Here is a 14,000-nt window from a genome sequence, read left to right on the forward strand (position 1 = left end):
ATATCAAACTGGAAGCGGAGCAATATTTCAAGGAATTTCTCACCCTGCAACCTGCAAATTTAGAGACTTGGTCTCGTGAAGAACTGGAGGGGATCTTGGGGTTCAAATGTGGTGAAAGTGATAAGCAACTTCTGACTCATGATGTCACTAACGAGGAGGTTCAGAGAGTATTATTTGCGATGCCATCAAGTAAATCGCCAGGTCCTGATGGTTTCACCACATAATTTTTTAAGGAGTCCTGGTCTATTGTGGGAGAGGATTTCTTAGTAGCGGTCCAATCTTTTTTTAAGACTGGCTTCTTACCAAAGGGTGTCAATTCCACCATCTTAGCCTTGATTCCAAAAAATAAAAAAGCAAAGGTTATGAAAGATTATCGACCAATATCTTGCTGCAATGTGATCTACAAGGTAATTTCCAAAATCCTTGCAAACCGGCTAAAGATCATTCTACCCAAATTTATCACTCCTAATCAGTCTGCTTTTGTTAAAGATAGATTGTTAATGGAAAACGTTCTCCTAGCTACAGAGATTATCAAAGATTATCATAAGGACACGGTTTCCCCCAGGTGTGCAATGCATATAGATATATCAAAAGCTTTTGATTCAGTGCAATGGGGCTTCCTTCTCCCACCTCTTCGAGCGCTGGACATTCCGGAACAATTTGTGCTCTGGATAAAAAATTGTATCACGACGGCTTCTTTCTCTGTCCAAGTCAATGGCGAGTTAGCTGGATATTTTGGCAGTTTGCGTGGTCTACGTCAAGGGTGTTCCCTCAGTCCTTATCTGTTCGTTATCTGCATGAATGTGCTATCCTACAAGCTTGATAAGGCAGCTCAAGAAAAGGTTTTCGGTTTCCACCCGAATTGTAAACATCTGCAACTAACTCATTTATGCTTCGCCGACGATCTGATGGTATTTGTAGATGGAGACAAGAAATCTATTCAAGGTGCACTACGTGTCTTTGATGATTTTGCAGTTCATTCAGGACTGAACATTAGCCTGGAGAAATCAATATTATATATGGCTGGTGTCTCCACAGATCAGAAGAGAGAGATCCTTCAGCAATTCCCTTTTGCTTCTGGCTCTTTACCGGTTCGGTACCTTGGTCTTCCGCTCCTCCCAAAGCGCATGTCCTCTGCAGATTATCTCCCTCTTCTAGAAAAAATACGTTCGAAGATAAGTTCTTGGACTGCTAGAACACTCTCGTTTGCTGGACATCTTCAGCTACTTCGATCGGTAATATTCAGCATTACAAACTTTTGGATTTCTGCTTTTAGACTTCCCAAAGCCTGCATTCGCGAAATTGACCAGCTGTGCTCGGCTTTCCTGTGGTCTGGCCCATCTTTAAATGCTAAGAAAACTAAGGTAGCATGGACAGAGGTTTGTCTCCCTAAGTCTGAGGGTGGTTTGGGGCTTCGTTCATTAAGTGAGGCTAATAATGTGAGTGTCCTGAAGTTGATTTGGAGAATTCTCTCTGCCAAGAGCTTGCTATGTGTTAACTGGGTCCACCGTTACCTCATTCGGAGTGGTTCTTTCTGGTCGGAAAAAGATAATACTGTTGCTGGATCCTGGATATGGAAGAAGCTTCTGAAATACAGGGACCTAGCAAAACAGTTCCACCGCATAGAGGTTTATAATGGCGAGTCCACTTCATTTTGGTTCGATAACTGGAGCTCTTTGGGTCGTCTACATGAGAAAGTTGGATACCGTGGTTGCTTATCTATAGGAATACCAATCTCAAGTACGGTAGCTCAAGCAATAGACCAGACTCGCCGTCGACGAAGTCGGAATGCGTTTCTCAGCTTGATTGAAGATGAACTCCACAAGAAACAACTTGTCCATGTTCATGATCGACAAGATGTTTCTCTGTGGAAGCGGAAAAGTATCATCTATCACAAGCAATTTCGAACAAAGGACACCTGGTTGCACCTCAATGGAACGCATTCATTAATGGAAGAGTCTCGAGTAATTTGGTTCTCTCAAGCTACTCCACGTTTTGCTTTTCTCACTTGGTTGGTGGTGAAAAACAGACTCGCAACAGAGGAATGAATGGCAAACTAGAACATAACTGCTAATACAAGCTGTGTTTTCTGCAATCATCTGGTGGAGACACGAGAGCATTTGTTCTTCCTATGTCCGTTCACGCAGCAGCTTTGGGAGTCGTTGGTAAGAAGGATTATCACGGACAAGTACACCATGGATTTGACGCAGGTTATGCATCTGCTTATGGGGACAGAGTTGGACAAAACACAATGGTTTCTACTGAATTATACTTTTCAGAATGCTATCCACTCAATTTGGCGGGAGAAAAACGATAGGAGGCATGGGGAACCACACTCATCGGTGGAGAAGATGGTGAAGTTTATCGACAAAAACGTTCGTAACAGGGTCAACACAATGCCAGATAAGGATGGCACCCTCATTCAGGCTTGGTTGGCATCAAGGTTCTATTGATACTATGGTTTTTTCTTCGTTTAAAAAGCTTTCAAATATGTAAACACCAGTTTGTAAAACTGCTATAACAAGTTTATTTTCTTTTGAATATAGTTTAACATTAAATTCAAAAAAAAAAAATATAGTTTCTTGATTTGTTTACAGTTTCAATTAAGTTATATAAATATGTGATTGTCCATTCAATCAAGTAGATTCTTTTATTCTTTTTGCACGTTGCATACTCGCATGTAACAACTCAATATATCTTGACAGGTTGTCAGATTTCATTCTACTTGGAATAATAATCCATCACATGAGCATTATTTCATTCAATATATAGTTGTCATTTTGTAATTTAAAACACAACTAAAAACCCCTAACTCTCGTCTCGACATTCGTCATACAACACATCACAACATTCATAAAAAGATAACAGTGTTTTACCCGTAGATGTCCAGTCAACTGCTGCGCCTCAACGCAGTACCGGTCCAGTATTATTGCATGCCCTACGTACAATGTGACTAAGAGGCCTTATAGTAACAAAAATATTTATCTTTTACATTATAAAAGAAAAAGTTATTGGTTTTTTCTTAGTAGATTTACACTAAAAATTAAAATTCCTAACTCAAATTCATACTAAAATCTAATTTTTGGGACAAAATTTATGTTTTTTCCTACCAAATTAGGCCATTTTTTTACATTTTTACATCAATTATTCTTAAACAAAACTTTAAAGAAAAAAAAAATATTGGGACCCGAAGTGACCGCTTGGGTAGTTTCCCCTCTGGACCGGCTCTGCCTCAACGCATATCGGGGAGAACCAACTAACTCTGGGTTCGAGTGGCAACTTTTAAGGATTTGTTTTTATCCCTTAACCCTAAAAGACAAAGTACTTTATAACTTTACTTCTTCATCGGTGGTTTATTCTAAGATTGGCCAATCTGTAATTGTAATTAAGCTAACTGACCAAACTTTTCCGGCCTCAGTAACCCACAAAAATAGGAGAACAAAAATGAAAGCTAAAACTTGATATTATTAGGAAATAATTGAAAGCAGTTTTCACCGGTGTTAATTTGTATAAAAAGTATATTGATAGATCACAAATATATATACTTCACTTGTTTTATGGTTACAACCTTCTCTTTCTCTGGTTGTAAGTCTTATTTATATTTATATACCCACTCATATATTGACTATTGCATGTTACATATGCAACGATCCAAATATCGTCGTGACAGTTTGTAAGATCAATTCATTCATCATTATATTTTAAATAATTCCTCACATGAACATTCCAATGGAAAGTTGTCGTTTAGTTTCCAGTCGTCAGTTTTTAATTAAAAACACATAAACCAATCTTAATCTTCACCTATAAAAACCCTGTCAATATCTCCATATTCTTCACACAAACATCACAAGCTTGACAAAGAAGAAAAGTTATAAAAAATTTCTTGTACCTTTTATAAGAAATACTCTTATTTGAAACTTTACTTCTTTATCAATGGCTTATTCTAAGATAGCTCTTCTTTTCCTCTTTAATGTCATCTTCTTTACTTTGGTCAGCTCGACTTCTATCCCTTGTCCACGACCACCGTCCAAGAGCTATCACAAGAAGCCCTCACCATCGTCTCCTTACCATAAACCCACATGTAAAGACGCTCTTAAACTCAAGGTATGTGCTAATGTGTTGGATTTGGTTAAGGTTTCTCTACCACCAACGTCCCAATGTTGCGCTCTCATCGATGGTCTAGTTGATCTTGAAGCCGCCGTCTGTCTTTGCACCGCCCTAAAGGCTAATCTTCTTGGTATCAACCTTAACGTTCCAATTTCTTTAAACCTTGTCCTAAACCATTGCGGTAAGAAGGTTCCATCTGGTTTCAAATGTGCCTAGAGATAACACATTCTAAACTGAGATTCTAGATTCCACATTTCATTTTTTTTTTCTTTCTTAAAATCCTCGCCTGATGATATCTTTTTCTATTTTTGTAATTCGTTATATTCATGAAATAAAGAGACTTTTCTTTTTATTAAGCAGGTTGCCTCTGTTTAAAATAATTTATTTATACGCATCATAACATATTAAATTATAGACACAAGTAACATGAAGATAATTTCCAACCGTAGGAATCTTGTTATAATTAAAACATTTGTATTTGCACGGACTTAATCATGTTATATACTCCTGTCACATTCGCCAGATATTAACAATTTTAAAATTTGCTAACTCTACTTAGCATGCATTGCATAATACTAATCATTAAATGAGACTCAACCAGCAAACATTCAAATCCCTCCCACGAGAAGTACTACGTGATATCTTTTAACTAAAAATGGTAATATATGTTGTCCCATTTCGATACTTGTATAAAAGAAAATCATTGAAAAGACCAAAACATTAAATACGAAAAGCCGAAGTATTATAATAAAAGAAGAAGGTAGCAGCATAACTAATTGCAAAATAAGCCAAAAACACATTTGAAAGGAGTCAAACCAAACCAAGTTGAAAGTCAATACCCGAACCAGCTTCACTTTTCTGTTAAACCGAAAACCGGTTAGACCGATAATCCTGTTCAGAAAACAAAAAGGTCAACTTACCCAAACCTGGTGCGCTCTTGACTTCCTCTAATTACCGTTTTGGCCCTCACCCCACAAAAACATATATAAACTTAGTTTCCCATTTTACCCTTACATAAACCGAAAATAACCTAAAAAGATTATCCCATTTAGACGCTACGTTATTTACCCAAACTACCCTCGAAGCCATAACCTAATTACCTATTAACCTCCCTGTTTTACCCAATTTGCCCCTAACTTGGTACTGCGCTGAGATAGAAAAAAAGCAAGGAGGTTTAGAGGTAATTCGGTCAATCAGCTGGCTTCTTGTTTGGAAACGGCGGCGGAAGATGCGATCGCCGGCGTAACGGTGCTGGTAAGGGCGGAGGTGATCTGATTAACGGTGGCGCAGAGATGGTTATTGATGGTGGTGACGGTTGAGAGATTCGGTTTCGCCGTTGGGACGTTGCTCGCCAAAACCTGAATCGCGACGGTGAGAAGACACGACGGAGGAGAATTTGAATTGACTGAAATACCCTCCGGAGGAATCACTGGTACGATGGAGAACCCGAGGGGTAGAATCGGAATATTGGAAGAGTCTTCTCCGTTCATCGCGAGCTGGATTGAGTCAACGTCGACGGTGGAGTAGACGATTAAGCTACCTGAGTTATCGATAGAGCTCTCTTGAAGCATCAGCTCTACATTGTGCCATGAATTGCTCGCTACCTGTTAAAAAAAATTCGAACTTGTTATATAAACATTTCAAAAGCTTGAATCTTTGAATTAGGGTTTGAATCAAATCTTACATTGATTCGAAGAAGAGAGATGCAGTTTCCAGGATGTGAACCATTAGCGATATGAGCAACTTCATGAGGTGAGTTCCCATTGAACAAAACCTCTAGCTGCAGATTAAAAAAATCGTTCAATTTGAAAGTGATGATAATAATCAAGAACAGAACAGAGGGAAGAGTCTAGTTTGGGTTTTATTACCAGAGATTGGTGATGTTGATCACGGATAAGATCAAAGACTTGATGGTGAGTAAATGGAAGCCAAGTGGTTGAGACAGCAGAAAGAACAACTCCTGTAGGTTGACCAGGTTCACACATTTTCCTCGTTGTGATCCTCACAGTGTCTTTGCTTGTCTCAGACAAAGCTGTCCAAGATTGTCCATAGGCAGTGCTTATATTCACACAGAATGTTCTCACCATCCTCTGTGATAACCTCATCATGTTTCTCCTCGCTTCTGCTGATGATATCACTGCAAAGAGAAAACAGAGATTTAGTGATTTTGCGGTTTTAAGGGTTTTAAGGGGGGATTTGATTTAATTTAGACTACTAGCCTCCAAGATCAGTTATGTTTCTAGCCATTAGACTAGCGATCCTCTCGCACTGTCTCTGCAACACGTCGAGCCAACGGTTAGCTCCAAAGGCCATTCCACTTTTCACATACTCAGCAAAGGTCTCGTGCACGTGCTTCTCGTCTACTTCCACATGCTCTACCCACTTGACTTGTGAGTATCCATTAGGCATGTCTTGAATGATACAGCCTGAAGGTTTCCTCTTATACTCATGAGGAGAATTAGTACTCGGTGGCTGCATTTGGTCATGGAAGCTATCAATCGGGAAATCTACGATTGCCCAATTTCCGTTTTCCGCGTTTTGTTCCACATACCGTAGGAAATAAGCTTCTCGAGTTGGAACCAGTGGTGATAGTACCTGAAACTCTGCATACATCTTGTAACACATAGCAACATAGATTCCATTAGCAAGAAACCAAATGCGTTTGTTCAGGGTGCATCGAATCGAATTACTAGATTACCAGTAGAAGAGAACCACTAGCTCCAGAGACTCCAGATGAAATGATCTGAACCGTTTTGGCCCTAGCCACGATTGAACAGAACATCTCTGACCATTTATCCTTCAATTCAAAAAAGAAACACAAAGTTAATTTATAAACAAAGTAACCAAATCGGAGTTGTTTGTGAAAAGTTCACTACTACTCACAGCGTTTAGAAATGCGTCAACTAGCGTTATGCTGTTCATGATAACGACTGCATTAGCCTTTGAAGCTTCTCGAGCAAAATCTGCTTTGTTGTTATGATTCTCCACTGGCCATGGGAACAACTTCATGTACTCTTCCTCGTTCAGACACAAAATCTCGCCTCCGATCTTATCTGATTTCTTCTTAATCCACAAAGGCTCTTCTGTGTCACACATTTTAGTCAGTTCTTGGACACAAGAGACAGCTATTTCCATAGCGATAACCTTTTCTTCCTCCGCAAGTAACATGTTGTTGTTGACAGTTTGATCTGGGAAGAAACAAGTTGTATCTTGTGGAGGGAGCATCATCATGTCAGCACAAGAATGTTCTGGAAAGTTCCCAGCGTATACGCTCATGTCTAGCTCCAATGAAGGTTGATGATGTGGAAGCGTAGAAGAAGGATCGATCAACGGCTGAGATGATGGCATGGATTGCATCGGACGACCAGTGTATCTTGAAGTGATGCAGCATATACGATCAAGCTGTGGAATCCACAATCAATGTGTTAGTGCAAGACATTTTCACTAATATACCAAGTTGAATGCAAATGGATAGGATTAACTGGAGTTTACCTCTTCACGGAGGCGACAATTCTCAATGTGGAGTTCATTGAAAGGAATGTCACCTAGGACGGTGGGGCCGCCGCAAGAAGGACATGAGAGGCACCTTAGCTCCCCCTGAAGATGGCAATTCTCCGACTTAAGATTAGCATTCTCTGCCCTTAACATCGCATTCTCTGTTCTGTCTTGTTGTGCCTATATAGTGATTCACCTCACAAAATTAATTAACTAGTTTGTATGAACCTATATTTTTATAACTAATTATTATGAATGAACTTATTAATTTCAAGATTTCATCATCACAAGTTGAAACTTTCATGCTCAACTCTATTTAAACTTAAGATGACCCTACACTTGAAGATGAAGATGATATTATCGAATAGAAGTTGTTACAAAAGTATATATATATATATATATATATATATACATAGAAAGCAATGTTTGATTACTATTAAAGTGAGAGAGTGTAGTAATTTGATAATTACCTTCATTTGGGTACGCCTATTTTGGAACCAAAACTTAACTTGTCGTGGCTTGAGACCAAGTTCAGCACTTAATCTCTTTCTTTGTTTGTCGTCTGGATGAGGATTTTCTTTAAACAACCTACAAAGATATAATCTTAATCACTACTTAAATCAAAAGTGAAATTTCCAATCATGAGATGTTTTATATACAAAAAAAAATGTCTTAAAGGTGTGTGTTCAGTTAGATAAAACAAACAAAAACTAATCTAAAAATCTAACCACAACCAAATAGAAGAAATTTTTTACCTTTTTGTTGGTTTAATTTCTTTAAAATTTAATTTAGTATCAAACCGTAATCAAAGAGAACCTTTAAATCAAGATTAAACAAAAAAATATCCATTTCTAAACCGAAACTAAAACCAATTTAAAACTATACCAAACCTCGTAGAACTAGATGTGTCAACTTCGATATAGTTCATAGATTTTAAAAAACAAAAATCCAAAAAACTTATGAGAATGAACTGAGAACCAGATTAAAACACACCCGAGTGGTTAAAATAATATAAAACATATACTAAAAATAATGGCAAAAAAACATACGCTTCCATTTCTTGGATCTGACGATTAGTGTGTCTGTGATAACGTTTCTTCTTAGCCGGAGGAGGTTGTTCATCGTCTTGAAGTTCATTAACATCAGATTCGTTTCCGAACTTTGGATCCTCTGCTTGCTCACTACCCGACCCGAATGACCCACCTGCCGACCCGTTTTCCATCATTTCCTCTACTGTTCCATCTCCCATCATCATCATCATACTCATCATCCCATGCTCCTCCTTCTACAAAAAAAAAAAAAAAAAAAACTCAATACTAAGAAAAAAACTTTTAAAAAGTTCAAAAATAACAAAAATGGAGGAAGATTTATGAAATAAATGTGGAAAGCTTTAGTCAAGAATACAAACCGGGATGATGGATGAAAATGAGTTGAAAGGGATGAAATTAAAATTAGGGTTTTGGATTGTTCCAGGAGAAGAAGAAGACGGCTGCTGCGAAGCAAATCTAATGTTGTCCGAAGTCATCACATTACCTTCTCCGATTGACAACATCACTTAGAAGATTTAGAAAACCCTAATGATGATTAACAAAGATCTCAGTTAGAGTTTTACTTTGAAATCTTGAAGAAGTAAAAGACTCAAAAGAAGGAATCAGTGCATGGAAATGCAGAAAATAATTTTTTCTTAAAAATTAATCTCTCAAATGCAAGAGGTGCAAAGCATGAAAGAAACGATTTAATTACCAGAGAAGACAGCTAGATCGTTTCATTTGCTCAGAAAATACTTTAAATTAAATACAGCAAAAAACATAACTGATGAAACAAAACATTTATTGCTCATGAAATCTTTTCAAAGTTTTAAAGAAAAAACAGGTCCAACTATTTTTTAAAAAAAATAATAATATAAAGACACTATCTGAGCATTTCATGAGAAGAAGATATATGGATTAAGAAGAAAATATTCAAAAAAAAAAAACGTTCATGAGATATATAATCTAAAAATTAGGGTTTGTGTAGAGATTAAAAAAACACAACATAAACCAGATAATGCTACTGTTTTTACTGATTTTTTTCCATAGAAACATATAGAGATTTTTCTTTTCACTTTCTTACCTTGTTTAGCCACAAAGAAAAATGAAAGAAAGAACCAAAAAAAAAACTAAGAATCGCAAAGAGTTTTTTTTTTTTGGAGCTTTCACAGTCTCTCTCTCTCTCTAAGTTTTTTTTTGTTTTTCTTTCCTTTTGCAATAAATGGAGGAGTAAATTTCTCATTAAATACTTACCGGACCAGAAGGGTAAACGGCAGACTTTTAGTATTAACGGCTATAATTGACGGAGTGTAACGTGTGAAAAAAACAGTAACGCTCGTCTAACTCTTTCCGTCAACTGGACCGTCTTGACACGTGGAGTTATATTAGTGGGAGTCCGTACGTTACACCCTCGAAACAAGCGACCCCTCCACAAGTCAAACCTTTTTTTCTTACTTTTAAGTCAAATACAGTCACGCGTTTACCGCGTGCGTGCGTTACACTACAGTTATTCTATTTTGTCACGAAGTGCTATGCATTGCCAAACAAACATAAATACAAAATCTACTATTAATAATAATAAAAAGAAGTATTGTTGGACATTTTTAAAACTGCAATGAATAGTTTCATACACCTTTTTTTTTGTATAAATTTGATTTTCATAAGTAATATTATTACTTTTGAACCTATGATTATATAACTTGTATTCATTTTAATTTAAAAATCATTTGAATCAATTTTATAAAAAAGTATTTGACATTTAAAAGTAATAATAATATATTTTCAATGCAATGATAGCTATCAGATTTTTTCTTAAGTAATATTTTTTTCCTTTAAAACCTATCATTATACCACTTATTCACTTTGATAACAAAATTAAATCCATTTCATAAAAAGTATTTGACATTTAAAAAGTAATAATATTAATATACTTGATACACCATTACAAGCTATTAATTTTTTTTTCTTAAGTTTTGTTTCTTATTAATTCTATCATTATACTTATTCACTTGATAAAATAATTAATCCATCGATAAAAGTGATAATAATATATAGTTGATACACCATTGATAGTTATTAATTTTTTTTCTTTCTCAAGTAGTATTTTATACTGTACCTATATCACTTATTTTTTATATTAACATCTAAGAAATAATTTATGGTTAGAATAAAAATGAACAACACAATAATACAAAATAAACAAATTTAGTGATGTTGACCAAGCCAAAAAACAAACAGCGACATAGGGATTATAGGTAGGTCTTTATCAATGCTATTTTACAACATTCAACATGAGTGTTCCTGCAATTTGGCAACTAAAACTCGATGATATAAAATAAAAATAAATAATTTATTTACTTAATTTATGACATTCAGTAACACTTTAACATGATCACTAGATCTTTTTTTGTTGTTGTATAATCCATTGTTTATTTTGGTGTCTAATTTGCTTTCAGTGATCTATCCTACAAAGCTTGTGTATGTTGACGACTTTATAGTAAAAAAGCAACATACAAAATAAAGATAAAAAATTATTAAAATTTAAAATTCGATAACGCTTGAATCCACTAATTTCTTTTAAATGTTTTGTCGTTGTGTAATTCACTTTCAACGCTATCCTAAAACATGCATATCATTTGGTGACTTTGCGATGAGAGTGCGACGATATAAAACAAAGAAAAAAGTTGTTAGAATTCGGTAACGCATGAATCTGTTAACTTAGTTCTTTTAAATACTTTTGTCGTTGTGTAATTTACTTTCAACGTCATCCTATAACGTGCATTTCATTTGGCGACTTTGCAACGAAAGCACGACAATATAGAACAAAGAGAAAAAATTGTTAGAATTCGTTAAAGCATAAATCTGTTCACTAGATTCTTTTGAATGTTTTTGTTGTTGTGTAATTTACTTTCAACGCCATCTTATAACGGGCATCTTATTTGGAGACTTTGCGACGAGAGTGCGGTGGTATAAAACAAAGGAAAAAAATGTGTTGAAATTATAAAATTCGATAACACTATGAATCTTTTCACTAAATTATTTGAAATGTTTTTCGTCGTTGTGTAATTCACTTTCTATCTCGGGATAGTGTGGAATGAAATTATAAGAAAACATCCAAAAAAAATATCCAAACTTAATTCAACAATAACATGAATTATACATATAATTTGTTTGTGTTTAATTTACTATATATATATATATGTGTGTATTTAATATTATCTCAAATGTAAATTATATATTTCATATTATATATCTCAAATGTAAATATGAAAAATTGACATCTTATAATTAAAAGTATAGTGTCATGCTTATGTGACTTTATTGGTGTCTTTTCCAAAGGGGGTGTGTGCCTCAAAATCATATATTGGAAACTACATGCCTAAAAATCCAAAAAGTCATGATGAAGAAAGAAAAAAGTATTATGGTCTAGGGGTTTTATAAATGAAACAAGAATAGATTTTTATAGTCAGTTTATTTCAGGTTACAATTCTAATTGTTGTTACAATCTGATTTTTATAATCAGTTATTTAAGGTTACAGATCTGATTGTTACACATATTTCTTGATTTACTTATCGATGCAAACACATGGACTAGCGTCATCAGAATTTATAGCTTTTTTTTCCAAACGCGCACATATGATTTGACAAGTACTTGAGAGTTTAGATTGATTTTTCCATGGACAAATGCAGTTGCCAAAGACACAAGCAAGAGGCACTGGACATGGTTGCACGCCTTTGCAATCGTCGTTTGTGTAACAATCCCTACTTTCTATCATCTGTATACCTTCAAAAAATAATTATCCAGAGAAGAAATAATTCAAAAAAACAAAAAAAATTTAGTGTTCAATCCGCATAAACAAAGTATATTCAAATCAAACAATAAAATTACATGAAAGCAAATTTTTTTTTTTGTTTGTTAACATATGAATTCAAACCGCATCGAAACCTTTGTTTCTTTGACGATTATAGATGTTGTCTGATAGTTTGATTCATTATAATCTGAACTTAAGGCCGCATCAAAGAAACTTTAATCGAATACTCATATATATATATATCTCCATCGTCTCATCTGAACATGAACATTTTTATATGTGTGTGTGTTTTATTGTAAATATATATCGACACATGTATAATGAAAAATTCATATATGAGTATTTAAGCACTTACAGACGGCTGATACAAGGAACAAGGCTAAGAAGAAGGTTGTTTTGTTTGAGTTCATACTATACTTTGATAACTATATTCAATTTGCTTACGACTTGTGAGTATACGGGGGTAATTTGTATTATTATGGGATTTTAATGAAAAATCCACATGACTATATATAATAGGATAAATTATCTTTTTTTCCTAAGAATTTTAATTTAATCAGATCACTAGACATACACAGATTTTTTTTGCTATTAAAATGTCTTGATTATCATATCCACTAATATATAGAATTAGCATGGATTTCATTTTTAAATAACTAATGTGTTGCCAGAAAAAAAGATTAAAGCATATTGTTATTATTGTATGGTTTTTATATAATTATGATATGTGATTGTTGTTACATATGTAAAAGAATTTAAATGATATTTCTATACAAACTATATATGCATATAATTATCTAATTATTAATAAGTTCTATATCTAGCTCATCATCTTTTATTTAAAACTTCTTTTTTGAAAATATACTTTTTAATGATTTATACGTAAGATTGGCTGATTCTTTTTATGATATAATTTTTTTGTTTGAAAATAGTTCAAATATTTGCGTGGAAAAAAGATGGCTAGCTACATGACGTATACGAGAAAACATGGTCACACATATCAAATATACTATTGTATTTTCAACTACACGAAGTATATGTATTACATGACCACATGCATAAACTATATGACGTTATGTGGTCAACATCATAGACATACAATCCGGTACATCGGTTGATTGCCTCCGGCAAAGACCGACGTTGACTCCAGCGTTGACCAAAAAAAAATGTATCAATTTTTTTTTCTATTAAAAATTAAAAGTAATAAATATTATATAAATATTTTTGGTTTTTCATGATTAAGAAGCATATTCAATTCAATATATCTCTAATGTATTCATTCTTATAATTAGTTAATTTTTATTTTTAAATCTAAACTAATAGTTAAATAAAAATCATTGATAATTATTTTCAAGATGTAATATAAAATTTCAGGAACGGAGAGCCCAGACTATGGAAGGCATATTTCTATACGAAAGAAAGCTTTAATAATAGATGCGATTGTGAGCAGGCTTACGGACTTATGCGTATTCTGACTATAACAGTTCTGATGAGCTTTTATACAACATTTACCATGCAAACTTTAGAATAAAGAGTCATATACTCAATCTTTTGCATA

The 14,000-nt window shown here is 34.5% G+C and overlaps 2 protein-coding genes and 1 pseudogene across 3 annotated transcripts; 1 reads left to right on the forward strand and 2 right to left on the reverse strand.

Annotated features, from left to right (window-relative positions):
* The first annotated feature begins 3,821 nt into the window (after positions 1-3,821).
* LOC109130567 (14 kDa proline-rich protein DC2.15 pseudogene) lies at positions 3,822-4,463 on the forward strand (annotated as a pseudogene).
* Positions 4,464-4,827: 364 nt separating this feature from the next.
* Positions 4,828-9,862, reverse strand: LOC104760210 (homeobox-leucine zipper protein HDG5). 2 transcript variants are annotated; one of them, XM_087499157.1, is made up of 11 exons: positions 9,715-9,862; positions 9,011-9,176; positions 8,652-8,887; positions 8,073-8,190; positions 7,600-7,782; positions 6,991-7,509; positions 6,806-6,904; positions 6,327-6,720; positions 5,976-6,244; positions 5,792-5,887; positions 4,828-5,711 (listed from the first exon to the last, which is right to left on the reverse strand). In XM_087499157.1, the coding sequence occupies exons 2-11, from the start codon at positions 9,152-9,154 to the stop codon at positions 5,301-5,303; spliced, it is 2,469 nt and encodes an 822-aa protein (XP_087355283.1). In that variant the 5' UTR covers positions 9,155-9,176; positions 9,715-9,862; the 3' UTR covers positions 4,828-5,300. The 2 variants fall into 2 exon arrangements, with proteins under 2 accessions (XP_087355283.1, XP_087355284.1); XM_087499158.1 differs by lacking the exon at positions 9,715-9,862 and adding an exon at positions 9,346-9,644.
* Positions 9,863-12,063: 2,201 nt separating this feature from the next.
* Positions 12,064-12,942, reverse strand: LOC109130578 (putative defensin-like protein 303). Its single transcript, XM_019240273.2, has 2 exons — positions 12,798-12,942; positions 12,064-12,414 (listed from the first exon to the last, which is right to left on the reverse strand). The coding sequence occupies exons 1-2, from the start codon at positions 12,850-12,852 to the stop codon at positions 12,197-12,199; spliced, it is 273 nt and encodes a 90-aa protein (XP_019095818.1). The 5' UTR covers positions 12,853-12,942; the 3' UTR covers positions 12,064-12,196.
* Between the last annotated feature and the right edge of the window lie 1,058 nt (positions 12,943-14,000).

Source organism: Camelina sativa, chromosome 18 (genome assembly GCF_030686135.1).
Source record: "Camelina sativa cultivar CO46 ecotype springtype chromosome 18, ASM3068613v1".
In the NCBI taxonomy this organism is placed as follows: Eukaryota; Viridiplantae; Streptophyta; class Magnoliopsida; order Brassicales; family Brassicaceae; genus Camelina; species Camelina sativa.

What these genes read in the sequence shown, in the direction of transcription:
- LOC104760210 (XM_087499157.1), bottom strand. Translation starts at nt 9,154, where the DNA reads ATGTTGTCAATCGGAGAAGGTAATGTGATGACTTCGGACAACATTAGA. An exon ending in ATAGGCGTACCCAAATGAAG is followed by an intron (nt 7,783 to 8,072) that starts GTAATTATCAAA and finishes ATCACTATATAG; the next exon opens with GCACAACAAGACAGAACAGA. An exon ending in ATTGTCGCCTCCGTGAAGAG is followed by an intron (nt 7,510 to 7,599) that starts GTAAACTCCAGT and finishes TGGATTCCACAG; the next exon opens with CTTGATCGTATATGCTGCAT.
- LOC109130578 (XM_019240273.2), bottom strand. Translation starts at nt 12,852, where the DNA reads ATGAACTCAAACAAAACAACCTTCTTCTTAGCCTTGTTCCTTGTATCA. An exon ending in GTTCCTTGTATCAGCCGTCT is followed by an intron (nt 12,415 to 12,797) that starts GTAAGTGCTTAA and finishes TATTTTTTGAAG; the next exon opens with GTATACAGATGATAGAAAGT.